The sequence below is a fragment of the Sprattus sprattus genome (assembly GCF_963457725.1).
Source record: "Sprattus sprattus genome assembly, chromosome: 16".
Taxonomy (NCBI): domain Eukaryota; kingdom Metazoa; phylum Chordata; class Actinopteri; order Clupeiformes; family Clupeidae; genus Sprattus; species Sprattus sprattus.
In genome coordinates, this window is record NC_137914.1 from 957894 (window position 1) to 975910 (window position 18017).

The 18017-nt window shown below is 46.0% G+C and overlaps 2 protein-coding genes across 3 annotated transcripts; one reads left to right on the top strand and one right to left on the bottom strand.

Moving 5' to 3' along the window:
• Positions 1-723: 723 nt before the first annotated feature.
• On the bottom strand, positions 724-12587 carry prpf39 (PRP39 pre-mRNA processing factor 39 homolog (yeast)). Of its 2 annotated transcripts, none has more exons than XM_080853898.1 (14): positions 12474-12587; positions 10849-11534; positions 10418-10543; positions 9741-9859; positions 8742-8909; positions 7463-7628; positions 6861-6968; positions 6210-6374; positions 5571-5688; positions 4644-4912; positions 4024-4208; positions 3053-3127; positions 2138-2240; positions 724-1248 (listed from the first exon to the last, which is right to left on the bottom strand). In XM_080853898.1, the coding sequence occupies exons 1-14, from the start codon at positions 12484-12486 to the stop codon at positions 1165-1167; spliced, it is 2385 nt and encodes a 794-aa protein (XP_080710024.1). In that variant the 5' UTR covers positions 12487-12587; the 3' UTR covers positions 724-1164. The 2 variants fall into 2 exon arrangements, with proteins under 2 accessions (XP_080710024.1, XP_080710023.1); XM_080853897.1 differs by having other exon boundaries at positions 725-1248; positions 5571-5697.
• An 830-nt stretch (positions 12588-13417) lies between these two features.
• Positions 13418-16735, top strand: arf6a (ADP-ribosylation factor 6a). Its single transcript, XM_080853902.1, has 2 exons — positions 13418-13752; positions 13923-16735. The coding sequence occupies exon 2, from the start codon at positions 14726-14728 to the stop codon at positions 15251-15253; it is 528 nt and encodes a 175-aa protein (XP_080710028.1). The 5' UTR covers positions 13418-13752; positions 13923-14725; the 3' UTR covers positions 15254-16735.
• The last annotated feature ends 1282 nt before the right edge of the window (positions 16736-18017 follow it).

The following is an 18017-nucleotide window of genomic DNA, read 5'->3' on the forward strand; positions in this document are numbered from 1 at the left end:
ATTGTTCGTCTTCTTGGTCGTTTCCAATACTATAACCATAATATTAGTCAGCATTACAGGACATTGTTTGTCTTCTGTCGTTTTTATGTATTGGTGTACATGTTATTCATCAAGTACAGTGAATGGTTAATAAATTCAGGAAACGATTCTTCATTCAGCACTCCCGGTTTAAATACCAAGTCATTATCAGATGACATAGGCTCAACTTACAATATAATTTCCTGAACGATTCAACAGTGTCATGTAACTTGTCATGTGCTGAATCCATAAGGTGTTACTTTCAGGAGACTATCACACATTAGTAGGGACCTCTCATCCTGAGTGTATTCATCACACATAAGTAAGGACTGCTCATCCTGAGTGTATTCATCATCATCATCACACATTAGTAAGGACCTCTCGTCATGAGTGTATTCATCATCATCATCGCACATTAGTAAGGACCTCTCGTCATGAGTGTATTCATCATTCATCCAAACACCAGGGAAGGAGGGTGCCCACCTGAGGACCCCAATGAGGCTTTTGAACCTTTTGTCCCACAAACAGCACCAACACTCTTGCACGTCTGCATCAACCCACTCCATATCTCAAGAGTGCAAATCAACCAGGGATTGTAAGACCTAGTCCTAAAACAGAACTGATCATCATCATCATCATCATCAATGTACTGCAACACAATAAATTAAGTGAGGATATCGATCACTTTATTATGAAAGTCAAAATAAAAAAACAAACCTCGGTCGTTTGAGCAGAAAAACACATTCAGGAGATGTTAGACATATCAGAGGTTCCTCACATATTTCAATCTTCATCTTCAGATACAACTAAAGTCCCCCCCCCCCACCCCCAGATTAGATCCTACTCCAGGTCAAACCAGTCTAAAAATCAAAAGCTGTATTTGCAACTTCACATACGAGGGAGGAGAGGAAAAGTAAAATAATTTGCACAAACACACATACATGCCAAACAAACAAACAAACAAACAAACAAACAAACAGGGTTGAATCAGTCGGATCAAAGGCTGATCAACAGGATGGCGGTGTGTGTGTGTGTGTGTGTGTGTGAGAGGAAGGAGAGTCTGGGACTCAAAGCGGTTCAGTAGGGTAAAAAATGGCCGCCGGGTCTGCGGCCTCCAATCATTCGATGTGGTCATTCACGCTGAACTCATGTGGGGGGAGGGGGGTAGTACTGGTTGTACTGGGCGTATTGGTTGTACTGGCCCCAGGAGCTCTGGTAATTGTTGTATTGCTGTAAAGAGAGAGAGACGAGAAGGAGAGTCAGTCTCAGAAATTGCAAACAATCATCAATCAACATCTTGTACATCATGTTTAACACTTTTTATTGGTGTTTTTTTGGGTAATCAATACAATTATAGAATTACACATGACAAATCTAATTATTATACCCCTACCCACATTAAGACCCACCCCAAGCCTGCCTACCCCATGCAGCAGAAGTACATACATTAAGAGATCATTTAGAATGTATATATCAAACAACATCTACTTATGGGAAACAGTCTGAGACATAAAAGCAGTTCATGATTCACTCTGGGGCTGTAGGTGACCGAACACACAGACAGATCGAAAGTGTCGCAGTACTTTATTAACCAAAGTACTTTACTTCACGAAGCACACAAACGTGGCAACAGGAGAGCTTTCTTCCTGGTGCCAAAATACGGCCTCCATCGTCTACACAGAACCTTGAACTGCCATCTTATTGGATTCCTTGCATTGGAAGAAACCGTATGTAGTAAGCCCCTTATGCCCTTTGGCCACTGCAATGCGCCACATCGAAGCACCTAAACTAAGGTCCTTTGCCTTGTTGGAAAACATGGCACTTTAGGTAGAATGTATAATCCTTTTGTTATTATCAAGCCTGTGTGTATTTACAGTTGTATTTTCTGTGTGTTAGTTAGAATTCGTATTACGTTTGAATTAAGAACATTCTATGTCAGTTATTTTGTAACGTCTCTTAGGTTGGATGCGCTGTATGTAGCCTGCTTTATTGCTGAGGATATCAAAAGTAAAAGGGCTATGCTATCGCCTATTTATTCTCAACACAGTGTCGACTCTCATTATGGAAACCAATACACCTTGTAACAACATTTGACAACTTTTTGCATTAAAAGACTCACCTGGTACCAGTTGTAGTTGTATGCCTGATTGTTGGCGTCTGTCGTCATTTGGCCGCCAGCGGAGTCATCGGTTCTCTGTCTCTTGGAGTCTGGGCCGTCAGACCTGAGGGGCACCACAGGCGGCATTAATACCCTAACATCTGGTGCCACCCTACCACGTGTTCATTAATACCCTAACATCTGGTGCCACCCTTCCATGTGTTCATCATTAATACCGTAACATCTGATGCCACCCTACCACGTGTTTTACATTAATACGTAACATCTGGTGCCACCCTACCACGTGTTTTACATTAATACGTAACATCTGGTGCCACCCTACCACGTGTTTTACATTAATACCGTAACATCTGGTGCCACCCTACCACGTGTTTTACATTAATACGTAACATCTGGTGCCACCCTACCACGTGTTTTACATTAATACCCTAACATCTGGTGCCACCCTACCACGTGTTTTACATTAATACCCTAACATCTGGTGCCACCCTACCACGTGTTTTACATTAATACCCTAACATCTGGTGCCACCCTACCACCTGTTTTACATTAATACCGTAACATCTGGTGCCACCCTACCACCTGTTTTACATTAATACGTAACATCTGGTGCCAACCTACCACGTGTTTTACATTAATACCGTAACATCTGGTGCCACCCAACCACGTGTTCATCATTATTACCGTAACATCTGGTGCCAACCTACCACGTGTTTTACATTCATTTTGATGAATCCTTTGAGCATCACTAACAATCGACATTGCCTCAAGACATTATAGAGAGCCATTGTGGCCACACGACTACATATGCTTTTTGGCTCTGGTTTATCTACGCACTACAATACTTAGACATAACTCTACAGGGGACAGTTGATCACAAAGAAGTTAATCGGCATGACACAGCGCGTCACGTACCCATTCTCTGCTTTCCTCTTGGTGGAGTCGTTCTCTTTCAAGAGCTTCTGGTGTTCCTCATATGCCGCTACAAGACTGAAAGGGAGAAGTGTGCGGGGCAGAGGAAAACGGTTACTTCATGGAACTAACAATGCTTCATGATAAAAGTTCTATTGTTGATTAATACACGACAACTTCCCCTTGCACTTCTATCTACAAATCCGTGAGACACAGGCCATCGTTATTTCCATGGTCATTTCAATTCATGTATATTTTTTATTTAACCAGCCGCTTTCATCCAAAGTGATTTAAAAGAACAGTACAGTTACTAGCACTTTGGTCAACTAGCTGAGATACAGGATCATTCTACGTTTTGTTCTGAATGAGACCCTCAAGCAGTTGGTAGCATAGTGAATCAGAAAGTTTTCTGTATACATCGTATTATGCTAACGCTACTGGGGTGTGGAATAAGTAAGCGGTCCGATAGCCGGCTAACATTTTCTCAGTAATACACAATCATCCCTTAAAACATGTGAGAGGATGTTACTGAGATATTTAGGAGTTATGCACAGCGCTGGTGGTAATACATCACATCTTCAGGTCAAATCAGAGTGATATTTTAGGGTGAGTTGTAGAAAGGTCCTTTGATCACTCTCTCTGTCACACAGAGACAGAAGATGCTCTCATATATACACACACACACACACGCACACGAGACAGAGACAGAAGATGCTCACACACACACACACACACAGACTGAAGGTGCTCGCTCACACACACACACACAGATGCTCACACACACACACACAAAGATGCTCGCTCACACACACGAGACAGAGACAGAAGATGCTCACACACACACACACACGCACAGACTGAAGGTGCTCGCTCACACACACACACACAGAAGATGCTCACACACACACACACACACACAGATGCTCGCTCGCTCACACACACACACACACACACACACACACACACACACTTACATATTGATGTCGCTACCGAAGTCCTCCAGGAACTCCACCTTGCGCTGTGAGAAGGTGAGGCGGGCCTCGAGGGGCATGGGGCTGGTGAGGGCGCGGTCGAAACACGCCACGATGTCCGCCTCATTCTGCTGCACGTCCCCGTTGTACTCCAGCTCCAGCAGATTCAGATACAGCTTTGGGCTAGTCTGCACACACACACACACACACACACACACACACGGGTGTCGTTAAGATGGGCATTATGCAGGTGTAGTGCCTGGTCCGTCGATGAATCCTATTCCTCTCTTTGATCTCGCCGGATACCCCTCTCAGTCACACCCAATTGTTCCCTATAGAATCAGCAGTTATGTTTCCATAACCTCACCTCACCTGACCTCCAGAGAGAGACTAGGTTGAGATCACACACACCTGGTGCTTCTTCATAACCATACCTGCTCTCTAACCTTTCCTAGTGTGTCTCTATAAGCTTCACCTGCCTTCTCTCCGGTCTCACTTCTCCCTGGTCTCACTTCTCTCCGGTCTCACTAGTCTGTGGTGTCACTCATCTGTGGTCTCACTAGGTCCTTGGCCTATCTGTGGTCATATGTGTGTGTGTGTGTGTGTGTGTGTGTGTGTCTCACCTGGTCCTTCTCCATGGCCTCCAGCAGCACCTTCTTGGCCTTTCCCAGACTCCTCTGCACCTTCATGAGCTGCCGCGCCAGCTTCACGGCGTAGAACGACGTCTCGCCCGCATTCTTCCCGTTCTGCATGGCGTCACGCAGCAGCGCCTCGGCCTCGTCAAGGTTGCCGTGACGACGCTCCAGACTGACACGGCGCAGCCTCACCATGGCCAGACCTGGCACCAGCTCCTCCACGGCCTTCAGGATGCCACGAGCCTCCTCTATAATCCCTAGGAGGAAGATGGGGAGGGGAGAGTTAAATACATCATGTGTACAACAGGTTTCCCTCCACTGCGGACGAGCCTCCTCTATGTTCCGTATAAGGGGGGGGGGGGGGGTGTTTAGTAATCCAAAGGTTGCTGGTTCAATTCCCCACTCCTCCATACCAAGTGTGTTAGTGTCCTTGAGCAAGACACTGAACCCCTAACTGCTCCTGATGTATAAATTCAGTTTCCTAGTAAGTCGGTTTGGATAAAAGCGGATAGATACAGCATGTGGACAACAGATTAACTTTCCCTCCACTGCAGATAGCCTGTCAGGAATCGGAGGAATATATTTTCAGCTAGTTTGAGTCCTTAGAAACACAAACCTTTTCCTACTAACCATGATCTGTCATTAACACCTACTTCCTACTGTTCATTTAAGCCTGTACTTACGCATCAGTTTATTGGCGTGTGTGTGTGTGTGTGTGTGTGTGTGTGTGTGTGTGTGTGTGTGTGTGTGTGTACCCTTACCCTGTTGCTCCTCAAAGGCAGCCCACAGGAGGTGCACGGCGGTGTGTGTGTGTGTGTGTGTGTGTACCCTTACCCTGTTGCTCCTCAAAGGCAGCCCACAGGAGGTGCACGGCGGTGTGTGTGTGTGTGTGTGTGTGTGTGCGTGAACCCTTACCCTGTTGCTCCTCAAAGGCGGCCCAGAGGAGGTGCACGGCGGGCTTCTTGGGGAGGTGGATGGTGCAGGCCTTCTTGTACACATGCCTCACTCCCTCGATGCTGTATCCCTCTAAATACTGTGCATACTTCAAGAGTTCAAGAGAGACAACAGGAGGCAGAAGCAAAGTGATGGAGGAGAGGAGAGGAAGAAGAAGAAGAGGAGGAGAAGAAGGAGAGACAAGGAAGAGGGGAATGGAAAAAGAACACATTTGAGTTTTTCTTCCGAGTCCCGGCCCTCCATTGAATTTCCATTGACAAGAAGAAGATCGTGTTTAGAAGTTCTTTTTAAACCCATCTGCACCTTCATGGAACCAATAAGATAAGTTTCTGTAAGGTAGTAGGGACACGGAGAGATGCAACGTAGTTGGCAAATGCTGGAAAATGCTGGAGTCAAATCTTGTGTGGCAGGCTGGCCAGCCCCTAATACAACAGATACAGTCAAATATCAACGTTACACACACAGAGTGAGGGATGTCTTGTTTTTTTTTAGTTGCTTAGGTTTCTGTTTGTTGTTGTTTTGTAGTGAGGAAGTGATATCGATTGGTGGAAGGGTGTGGGGGAAGGGGGATGGTCACAGAGAGAAGTGACCATCATTTACCTTGATCCAGAACTCCTCGTACAGGGCACAGGCGATCAGACAGCGCTCGAACAGAACCACGACCCGCTCCGGAGTGCCGTTCTCCAGCTCAAAGTCCAAATACTCCCTCCAGTTAGCCAGCTGGGTCTTCTCTAAGGCCTTCACGTGAAAGTAAGGTCTCTTAATCTAGAGGGAGGCAAGGGAGGGTCAGTCACAGCCTTACACTAGGAATTAAAATATCAGATTTGGATAGAAACTAAACATTAGGGGGGGGGGGGGGGGGGGGGGAGTTCATAATCGATTTTGTAATTAGAATTTTATGTTGAAATGCAAGCTGTGTCGATTATTGCATTGTTCATAGAAAGTCAACATTTCTACAAGGAAAAGCTTTTTCTCTTAAAAAAAAAGAGAAGGCAATTCATCTGTTGATTTTCCTTAATTATCAAACACAAAGTAGGACGTGATTTTAGACTCCGAATAGCATTCTCGAATGTTTAAAAAGTGGAAATGCATCGATAATCGTTTTATCGGTTTCGAATTGATAATCGGTCTCGAATCGATAATCGATAATCGGTTTCTGAATCAGAATCGAATCGTGAGGTGCCAAGAGTCCCACCCCTACTAAACAATTACTGTGAACGTGAACACACACACACACACACACACACTTACCCCTTCCTCGAAGGCCCATCTCTTGCTGACTTCGTGCTCATTGTGATTGAAAATCTCCTGCCGCGACTCGATCACCTTGTGCCGCATGTTCTCGATCTCCGTCACGCGCTACAGAGACACCAAAACAGAACCAGGGTTGGAGATCAACAGACGCGTACGGCAATGGCAGGAACGTGTGTTTATATATCACACACGCATCCAAGCAGAAGTTCACTGAAATCTGAAGAGTCCAGCTACCCAAAGAGTTACCATCAGTTAGACCGTGTACTGGCATGGCAAGCAACATGTTGCCATCTTGAGGGAAGGGAGGTGTGCAGTAAGTGCGTACACACACACATCAGCTGTAGGCCCAAGCTCAGGTGCTGAAGAGGGATAGAGACGTGTCAGTTTCACAACGCTCCGCAGACCCTCATAACACAGGGCAGGGGAGGAAGGGGGGTCAGGGGTTCACTGACTGGAAGTCAATCTGAAGGTAGCATAAGATACTTAGTCTCCATGCCTGCTCAGAGTAAGGGTGTTTTCATGAGTAGTGCGGGGGTGATCAGACGCGTCTGAAACACCGGGCCCCCCCACACACGGATCAGATGGTTTGGTCCGCTTACCTTGGCGGGGTCGGGGAGGTCCTCTACTCCGGGGGGAAGTTCTTCACTGGGCGTCTCTCCCTCCCCATTGGTTGTGCTGGCAGCCGCAAGCTCCACCCTCAGCGCCACAAACTCAGTCTCAGACAGGAAGTGCTTGGGGTTGTTGTTCTGCACGTGCTCTTTAAACCTTAAAAGGTCAAAGGTCAAAGCAAAACACACACAAATTACATCATTAGGTCCATTTCTGTCAAGAACATTAGCACAGCAAGAGAATCACAATTACTGAAAATGTGCAATGCAGCTTCCGAATAAAAACGCATCATATATTATCCACGGATCGTCCCAGGATGAAATAGAGAATAATTCACCCCAGTATGGTGGTTTTTCACTTTCCCTTGTTTTTTTGTTGTTGTTGTTTGTTTGTGTTTTTTCATCTTTTTCCCCCTTTTTTATCAGGACTTCTTCGGTTATCCTTTGGGTATGATTGATCATGATATTGTTCACAATATTGTATCTATGTATAACTCCATGTTTTTTGTACATGACTAATTAAATGGGCATCTGATTCCATCACAAATAATTCTCTGTACTGTAAGTTATCTGTCCTTTCTGTTTTAGAGAAAGAAGGATTGCATTGATGTGATTGTCCCGCCACTACTGCTGATTTATATTTTCTTTTCTAGGCCATGGCTTTGAGTTGCTCTGGCTTGGTCTCAAAAGTCAAAGTAGCTTTATTGTCAATTTCTTCACATGTCAAGACATACAAAGGAATCGATAGATCGTTTCCCACTCTCCCACAGTGAAACAAAGCACATCAGATAAGACCACACATTTCCTAATACTTAGTAAACATACAGATTCACGTACAGCAGCATACGTTTCTGAAAAATGAGGTTATGGTAGTGCATAAAGGCAATTTGGTAAAGGCAGTAAAAAACATCCTTTAAGATGTGACATTTACAGTGCAAGTAGTAACGTGGTTATGGTAAACGTAATACCAACGTAAACGTAATCTCCGCCCTCGGCTGCCATTTTGCATCCATCTGCCTCAGAGCAGTGCCTACCTCTGGAAGTGCCTAGAGTGTGTGTGTGTGTGTGTGTGTGTGTGTGTGTGTGTGTGTGTGCACCTCAGAGCAGTGCCTACCTCTGGAAGTGCCTAGAGTGTGTGTGTGTGTGTGTGTGTGTGTGTGTGTGCGTGCACCTCAGAGCAGTGCCTACCTCTGGAAGTGCCTAGAGTGTGTGTGTGTGTGTGTGTGTGTGTGTGTGTGTGTGTGTGTGTGCACCTCAGAGCAGTGCCTACCTCTGGAAGTGCTGAGAGTAGAGCTGGGTGGGGATGCCCAGGACGCGGTCGTAGACGGCGGTGACGTTGGCCAGCTTCTCCTGCTCCGTCTCCCAGGTTACGTAGGCCTCCCACAGGCGGTCGGAGCGGAAGTCCGTCCCTGCCGCCAGCACAGCATGCTCGTAGGTCCTGCAGAGGCGTAGGAGACCAGTCAGTCAACATCACTGCATTCCCATAGCAACACCACTACATCATGGGAGACCTGTCAGTCAACATCACTGCATTCCCATAGCAACACCACTACATCATGGGAGACCAGTCAGTCAACACCACCACATTGCCATAGCAACACCACTACATCATGTGAAACCAGTCAGTCAGCACCACTACAGCATGCGAGAACAGTCAGTCAGCACCACCACATTGCCATAGCAACACCACTACATCATGAGAGACCAGTCAACATCACAACATTGCCATAGCAACACCGCTACAGCATGGGAGACCAGTCAGTCAGTCACCACTACATTGCCATAGCAACACCACTACATCATGTGAGACCAGTCAACACCACTACATTGCCACGGCCAATGAGAACTAGCACCCGTATCTGCAGCAAGGACAACACACTGCTGTGTTCCAACCAAAAGGCCAAAGGAACATTCCGGGTTTCATTCCTTCTTCTATCCACCATCACATCTCCAGTCTCATTCATTCCATCTAACATATTTCAAAAGTCACATTAGTCGAGCTAGTGATTCCTTTACAAGGCTAACAAATGCATTGTTCCAGAGAGGGGGAGAAACTACGGCCGCTTAATCTAATCTAGAGAGAAGGGAGGGAGTGTCAGTCTTACACTATCAATTGTAATGACGTCGGACAGAAAATCGACATTCACTGTGAACGAACACACATAAACACACACACACACACACACACACACACACACACACACGATGCGTAGGTCTTTCTGCTCCCCTGAAACTCTGAACCTTCTCTGTAGAAAGGTCCGGCACTTACGCTCTGATTCGACTCTCCGCTTCGCCGTCACTGTTGTCCTGGTTTTCCTTCAGGAAGGAGATGTAGTGGAGCCAGAGGTCCACACTCAGAGGGATGGCCTGCAGACCTCGTCTGTACACCTGCGCAGAGAGGAGACGTGCTTACATTACATCCCATTTATATTAACACAACAAACAATTCTCAGGGGGTTTGCATTAATCTTAGCCAGGCTTTGCATGGTGGGGGAGGGTTTACATTAGTCTTAAAATACAGATCACTGCCTTTGGGTCAACAGTCCCCACACACACACACACACACACACACACACACACACACACACACACACACACACACACACACACACACACACACACACACACACACACACACACACACACACACACGTCTTGTGAGTGTGTGACAACAAACATGGGCATTTAAGCACCCTGTAGCTTCGGTGGGCTGATCAATAGTGGGTATAGTCCTCTAGGTTACGAGACAACCAAGCTAGAGGTCTATTGAAAGTCAAACTCAGGTGTAGCCAAAATTTTACCCAGGGAAGTGAACTCATCTCGCGGATACAAAAGCTGACTGAATTACACAGCCTGCTCGTTGCAATAGTGTCACACACACACACACACACACACACACAGCCTGCTCGTTGTCATAGTGTCACACACAAACAAAAACAAATCTACCTCATCTGCGACCTGGATGGCGCCATGTTTCTTCTCCAGGTCAGCGTACTTCTTCCAGTAGCCGTAGCAGTACGGGTAGTGCAGGAAGAAGGCATCAAAGCCTTTTCTCGCCGCTTCCAGATGGTTCTGTGGTTTACAACAGGTTCACAGGTTGGTCAGAGATCCCATTACTGTACTTTACATATGAAATCCTACATATTAAATTTGAAATTGGGGGGGCAACAGTGGTACAGGAGGTAAAATGACAGTGTGTCATCAGTGTAAAAAATTTAAATGTGTATACATTTGTGTATACAAGTTGCTTTGGATAAAAGCGTCTGCTAAATGACAATGTAAACGTAACAAAATGTAAATCAAAAATGTTGTAAGACCCTGAGCCAGATCCTCCCGGGATCTGTAGTGTAGTCTGTTGACGTTTAGGACCCACTCACCTCCTGCTCAACATACTGCAGCAGATACACCCAGCTGTTGAAGTCATCTGGGTTTTCCTCCACGGCTGTGTTGAGTCTGTCGTACTCGGAGGGGAGGGTTGGCTCTTCCGGCACAGGCTCAGCCTCGGCCTCGGCCAGGACCATGGTCGTATCCTCCACTTCTTCCTTCCCAGCATCCTCTAGCTCCATGTTTGACGGACTGCCTGAATCTGACGTTGCCACGGGCTCTGCTGGCTTTTCCGGATCCTGCTCTGCTGGCTTCTCCGGATCCTGCTCACCTGGCACTGGCAGATCCTGGTCACCTGGCACTGGCAGATCTTGGTCACCTGGCACAGCCAGAACCGGCTCACTTGGCTCAGCCGGATCCGGCTCACCTTGCATCTCCTCTGACTTTGAAGTTGCATCCTCCTCAGGGTCACTCTTCGGCTCGCCTTGTTCGGAGGCCTCAAAGTCCGATGCAGAATCTGCAGAACCTTCCTGCGCCAAACCGTCCACGGGAAATAAATGTGTGTTCTCCAGCTGATACTGGTCCATTTGTGGTGCAGTATTGTTGGACATGGTCCAGTCCGCGGCTGCCTGGAGGTCAGGGAGAAAGGCGTCTCCGGCCCCTTCCATGGCTGGAGAGTCCCCGTTCTCGGGGGCGTTTGTATCCAGCATCCCCGTCATCGGCTCTAATAGCTGTAAATCTGCAGAGCACACCAATTTAAGCACAGCGTTACCAGATGGCAGATATCTCTTAACCATTTCTGCAACTTGTTGTGACATTCCTATCCTGCTATTTACTTGTTCAATTATACGACATGCTTACAAACTTAAGTGCGATACAACTAACGCGCAACAAGATATTGTTAGCAAACATTGCAGGGGGTAAATCCGAATGCCATCATCATATAATTATGAAGTCTAAAACTGATACTACATTTACCGAATTACCGATAGAATGTCTCTCAGTCACACCACAAATAGGTGGAACAATTAGGTGGCAGGATTAAATCATAAGCTAGGCTAACAGGTAACTCGAGTTTTTGACCTGGAGTTAACTTGAACCTTCCGTGACAACTCTTAGCTACGTTAGCTGGAGCACATGTAAACATAGCTGAATAAACACTTTGCATGAGATAGGATAAAGGCCTTACTTTAACTATATGCGACAGTTGCTGAAGCATAATTGCCTGTTGCCTGACATATAGGTTCCATACTTCCACGGCTAGCAAGAACGTAATGTAATTGCTAACATTTGTAGCTACGCTGCTACCACGAGTGAGCACCTAGCAAACATATCGGTTAGAAACACCTAACACTCATGAAACGACGCCATGACATGAAACTGAATCGAAACTAAACAACATGATGTATCCGTAAACTTTATATGTGGTTAATATTTTTTCATTTTCTGTAAATTAAATACGATTGATTATATGCAGCTTTTTAACTAAGCCAGTGAGCTAACTAACTTGCTAGCCAGCTAAATAGTTAGCCACAGTCTCGGGCCTTCCTACGCTAATGCTAACTAGCTAGCTAGCATTAAACACCACTCTTCCGTCTACTCCGACGTTATTCAATCTGAGTAACTAGTATGAGAACGTACTTCCAACAGACGAATAAGGAGTTTGTGTCTCACTTACCAGTATCTTCCATGAAACAAGAATTTGATAAATGCAAATTTCAACTACTTTGTAGTTATCTAACCAACAACATGTGTTCGAGAGTCTGGTCTTTCATTCTCTAGTAACTTCTGTGAGAAGGACAAGATAAGTGTGCGCTTGCGTACTACTACAACTATCTGAGTAGGCGTATCATTCAACGTAGACTGCCACGCAGGAAATAGGTAGTTACAATGTGTCCTATGAACACACAGGAGCCTAGAAATGGTTCTGTGCAATGCCTGTATATAGTTATACAGTCAATCTGCTTTACACAGCCGATGGTCTTGTGTGTCATGAATAGTCTTAGCCTTACATTATACTAGGCAAAATTACCGTTTGAGTTGGACAGTTATTATTACTATATTTCATTTATATGCATTGAGTCATTACACATCACAGTCATTACAATAGCTCTTATGGAATAGATTAAGTAGGCTGTCACATGTTATACCATAACAAGTCCCACTATGAAATGTAAATTACGTATCAGAATAGTTCTAAATAAAATTAGGACTTGTACCAGGATTGGCCTAATTATGACAATTGTATTACAAATGGCTGAACCCAAAATCCCATGAGTCAAACTTCAGAATAAGAAATGATATGGCTATAATCTGTTTATATTTCACATTCTTCTGGCCGTGTTGGCATTTGTAGCCCAGGCTCTGTTAGGATTTAGGTTTGGTTTCCTAAAACTCTCCATATGACAATCAAGGTGGTCATACCGGCACCCAGTGGAATGTACTGAAACCTCAGATATTCATATGATGAGCGAGCAACCTATGTGATTACATATAAGCATTATTTGAAATTTGGACGTCACAAAGAACCGCCTTCTTACGTGATTTTACGTCAGTGACCTGCTAGTCTCCGTTGTAGAGGCTATTGCAAATATTGTTTCTTTAGCATACATGAGACAGAATACTGATCGGTTCAGAAGTACTTTCGCCTGTCTGACCCATTGCAATTAAGTGACAGGGATTTGTAAGTGTTTTACAACTGAAAGGGGCGGATATTCTACATTTACAGTCTGAGCCTAAATGGCGTCCATTTCAACTCCAGTGAGATCGACTTGCATTTGAGCCTGTTAGCGAGCGCATGCCAAATGGCGTAGTGCATGAGCAGAGAGGAAGTGGCGGGTGAAGCAGGTCCGCACCTTTTCCGGTAACACCACACGGCTGCGACTGAACGACTTGGGAGGAAGAGAGGCAAGAGCGGGGAGAATAGACCTGGGAGAGGGGGGTTGCCGCAGTTGCAGGTAATAGAGCGCTTTCCTATTCGAGATGTTTGATCGCACATGAAAAGATTTGTAGTGTAATCCTATGGGTTTTCCGTTTGAAAACGACGCGTTTCAGACAGAAGAGTAAACGATTAAAGTTGTACTCTGTCTGACACCCCTCCCTTTTCTGAACCTCTCTTGTGTTACAGGGATTGAAGAGAGGGAGGACGGAAACTCGGATGAATCAATGACCTTTTAAGTTTCTTATTCGACCGCTCCTGTACCGATACGAGGGTAAACGATTGTGTAAAGGATCGGGACCATGGACTCTTGAGAAGAATACCGCTTCTGTAGTTCGCCTTGTGAATAAGGGCGAGGGGGACAGCCGGCAGACAAGAAGGAAGTCGGAACTACCACGGGCTCTGAAAGGGCCTATCAACACAGCGCTGCTCTTTCGTTTTTTCTTATTCTTTCTACATTCCCCCCAATTTTTTCGGAACATTTCTTTGACCGGGGAATGGATGTTGCCTGTATGGCTATCGCGACTGTTGAATGAATTCGATTCTCATAACACGTCTCATCGAAGAGGTTTGAAAGCTCACAGTCTATCCACACCCTCTCTGTACATTTTGAATTGATTGTGGAGCACTTAAATTCGTTCAAAAGGGACATTTGTGACACTGTTTCGGAACACGTTTTCTCCGGAAATTGAAGAGACAGTAGGTCGTTCTCTTATTATTCCATCGAGTTGTGGAGTTTTTTTTTTTGACAGTAGATTGCCCGGCTACATACAGCGTAGCGCTGCTACCGGGTGTCAGCAGCAACACGCAGTGACTGATATCTGACGAGGATACGTTGTCACGTGGAGCAGGCCAGCTTAAGTTTGCATGCAACATTTAAGTATAGCGAAAGAAAAGCTATCAAAGTAGCCCTTTTTCAGACACATTACTCTATCAGGGGAAACTCAGTATTTTTTACCTTAGGAATAGGATATTTATGCACAGCCAACAAGATGGGGAAAATGCTCTCAAAAATCTTTGGGAACAAGGAGATGAGAATATTGATGCTTGGACTTGATGCTGCTGGCAAGACCACCATCCTGTACAAACTGAAACTGGGACAGTCCGTCACCACCATCCCCACGGTCGGCTTCAACGTGGAGACGGTCACCTACAAGAACGTGAAGTTCAACGTGTGGGATGTCGGGGGCCAGGACAAGATCCGGCCGCTGTGGCGACATTACTACACCGGAACGCAGGGGCTCATCTTCGTGGTGGACTGCGCAGACCGGGACCGTATCGACGAGGCCCGCCAGGAGCTGCACCGCATCATCAACGACCGGGAGATGCGGGACGCCATCATCCTGATCTTCGCCAACAAGCAAGACCTGCCCGACGCCATGAAGCCCCACGAGATCCAGGAGAAGCTGGGCCTCACCCGCATCAGGGATAGGAATTGGTACGTCCAGCCGTCCTGCGCAACCACGGGCGACGGACTCTACGAGGGCCTCACCTGGCTCACGTCAAACTACAAATCTTAATGTCACCAAAACTGTCTTGAATGCAAAAAAAAAAGGGGGTGAGAAAGAAGGAGAGCATAAATATCACATCCACAGGCAATTAACCAATAACATGGCTTCTCCAATCAGTGTATATCAAAGAGAAGTTTAATTGTATCCCCCCCCCCCTCTATCTCTCTTTGTTTATTTTGTTATTTTTTCTGTTGGATTCTGACAAGTCCCTAATGGAGTTTACTTTAATCAATGACTGTTTTGGCTGGCTTTATAGTTTGATGCTTTCTGGCGCTGTAGTCTTTCTATCAGAAATCTCTTATTACTCACTGAATCTAAAATATTCCATAAAGTATTATTTTCAGAAGCAATGATTCCTATTTTTTATTTTCTTTCCTTTGGGGTTCAGTGGGTCTGCTGTCACTTCTAGGTTTGACATTGATGTAGCCCTTTACTTTCTTAGTGCTATTCTCACGTTGGACCAGAAGGGCCCTTGGGAATGGCCAGTCTTATTTTTAGGTTAATTCATTAATTCATTAATTCATTTAGTCACTCATAATTATCTTGGGGAAAAAATCAACAGGCCACCCATTCATTCTCCACACTGATAAGCACCACGGTCTTACAAGAGAGTGTGAAGACAGAGCAAACATGACCCGTCATGGCAGACACACGTGTAACTTGTTTGATGTACTGATGAACACACATGTATCCACCACGGACAGACCACGGACAGACATCCATCCATGTCAAACGGATTTATTGTGAAGGATTGCAAGTTTTGTGTCCCAATCCAAGTGTGTGGGTAGCTGTTACTGGCTCTGTTGATTTCTGCTGCATTCTTTCAGGAGCTTCCATTACAACTGAGTATTTGTAGCTTTCTGGGCCTCCGTGTGTGTGTGCGTGTCTGTGTGCGTATGTGTGGACGCCAAGTGTGTGTGTGTGTGTGTGGGGACGCCCAGCCCACAGGTGAGTGCGTGTGTGTGTGTGTGTGTGTGTGTGAGGACGCCCAGCCCACAGGTGCGTGTGTGTGTGTGTGTGTGTGTGTGTGTGTGTGTGGGGACGCCCAGCCCACAGGTGTGTGCGAGCGTGTGTGCGTGTGCGGGGACACCCAGCCCACAGGTGGTCCTCCATAAGAGAAGTGACACAATGGGTTTTGATCAGAAGAGGAAGAGAGTATTATTCAAATGAGGGACTGGAGGAGGCTGGCTGGGGCGGTAACCGTGGTGCCAGTCACCGTGGCGAACACTGAAGCACTTCCTGGTGGACGGACGCTCAGACTAAGTCCAAACCCGCGCCACCTGTCTCTGAAGCAGCACCAGATCCCTGACTGGTCTTGTTTTTGACCCTTGACCTTAACATCAGCTGTGTAGCTTGTGTCTTGCCATCTGACAAAAGCCTATTTTTTTTTTCTTCTCTCTCTTATTAAAGCATAGGCAAATGCTTTTTGTTTATTTTATTTTTCTTATTTTGTCCAATTTGCAATGCTGAAGAAGAAATAATAAAAAGTATATCTGGAAAAAATGTAATTGTAACTTCTTGGAGGATTAACTCGAATAACAAAACCCTCTTTAAGTGCAGTTTTGTGCGCTGCACTGAAACTACAGAACAAGTGTGATGTGTCTAGGTGGAAAGGCTCGACTGACCACCACCGCAGCGCTGATGTGTGTGTTCCACTGATGTGTGTGTTCCACTGAAGAGTTCTCTCTCTGCGTGTTACCGTGACTTAATTGGTGTGAATAAGTGATGAGCTCTCTGGTTTCAGAGGAGGGATTGATAGCTACTTGTCTGTGTCTTAAAGCTTTCATTTTCGGTGTAGAAGACAATTAAATGCTCTGCAGATTAAAGGTCTTGCCCTTGAGATTATTGCATACGTCCATTTAAGTGGCATTTTCCTCAGTTAACCGCACATCTAGTCAGTAGCTGATTGGCTGATGGGTTTGGCCCTGCCGACCGATGGAGTGCCGCCAAATCTGCTCTCTAGTCATCTGCTGTCTTGGGTGTCTTAAACGTAACGCAATGCTATTGTCTGATTAACTGGATGTCTTTTTAAACTGCACTCAAGGCACTCTAACAAAACCAGATACCTCCTGACTGGAACCGGCCCAGGTCTGGCCCAAGTGCGGGCCTGATCGGCTCCAGATTTGGACGTTATCTAGGACATGACCTGAAGTCTGTGACGTTTCCTTGAGCATGCAAAGGTGACAGCCTGCCTTAACTGTACTCCTGTATACGTACCTTCACAATGACTGGTGCTTTACGTTTTTACTAGACACTTGCCATCTGGTATTTCTTGTTCTCTGACTAGTAAATGTTATCTTCATTTAGTAAATGTTATTTACTTTTAAGTGTGCGGAAAGTCTCTTTCTTAATGCTGACGGCAGAGTGAGGTCACTGTCCCTCAGCTGCGTGGGTGATGTCATAGCAGGCTGAAGAACCACGGTCCACTGGCCAATCACAGCCCAGGCCACAGCTGCTAATGATTCTGGCTCTGGTTCTGGCGTGGTTCGGCACCGGTCCAGGTCCAGATCGGTTCCGGAGGCAGCCCAGTAGAACACAAACTGACCCGGGAGCTGGAGTTGTGTGTGTGTGTGTGTGTGTGTGTGTGTGTGTGTGTGTGTGTGTGTGTATGTGGGTGACATCAGCCTTTCCCTGTGTGTCACACAAACATGTGACTCCATTGCTGAGGTGTGGCGACCGAAAGTGAGCACTCCGTCCACCAATGGTAGTGCTGTCGCCGTAGAGACAGAGCCACTGTATGGAATTCAGGTTATCGTCCTAACCTTTGAGTGGT

Coding starts and splice junctions, on each gene's coding strand:
- prpf39 (XM_080853897.1), bottom strand. Junction 10,544..10,848: donor TGCAGTATGTTGAGCAGGAG/GTGAGTGGGTCC, acceptor TGTAAACCACAG/AACCATCTGGAAGCGGCGAG. Junction 2,241..3,052: donor AAGAGGAAAGCAGAGAATGG/GTACGTGACGCG, acceptor GGTGCCCCTCAG/GTCTGACGGCCCAGACTCCA.
- arf6a (XM_080853902.1), top strand. CDS start 14,726: ATGGGGAAAATGCTCTCAAAAATCTTTGGGAACAAGGAGATGAGAATA.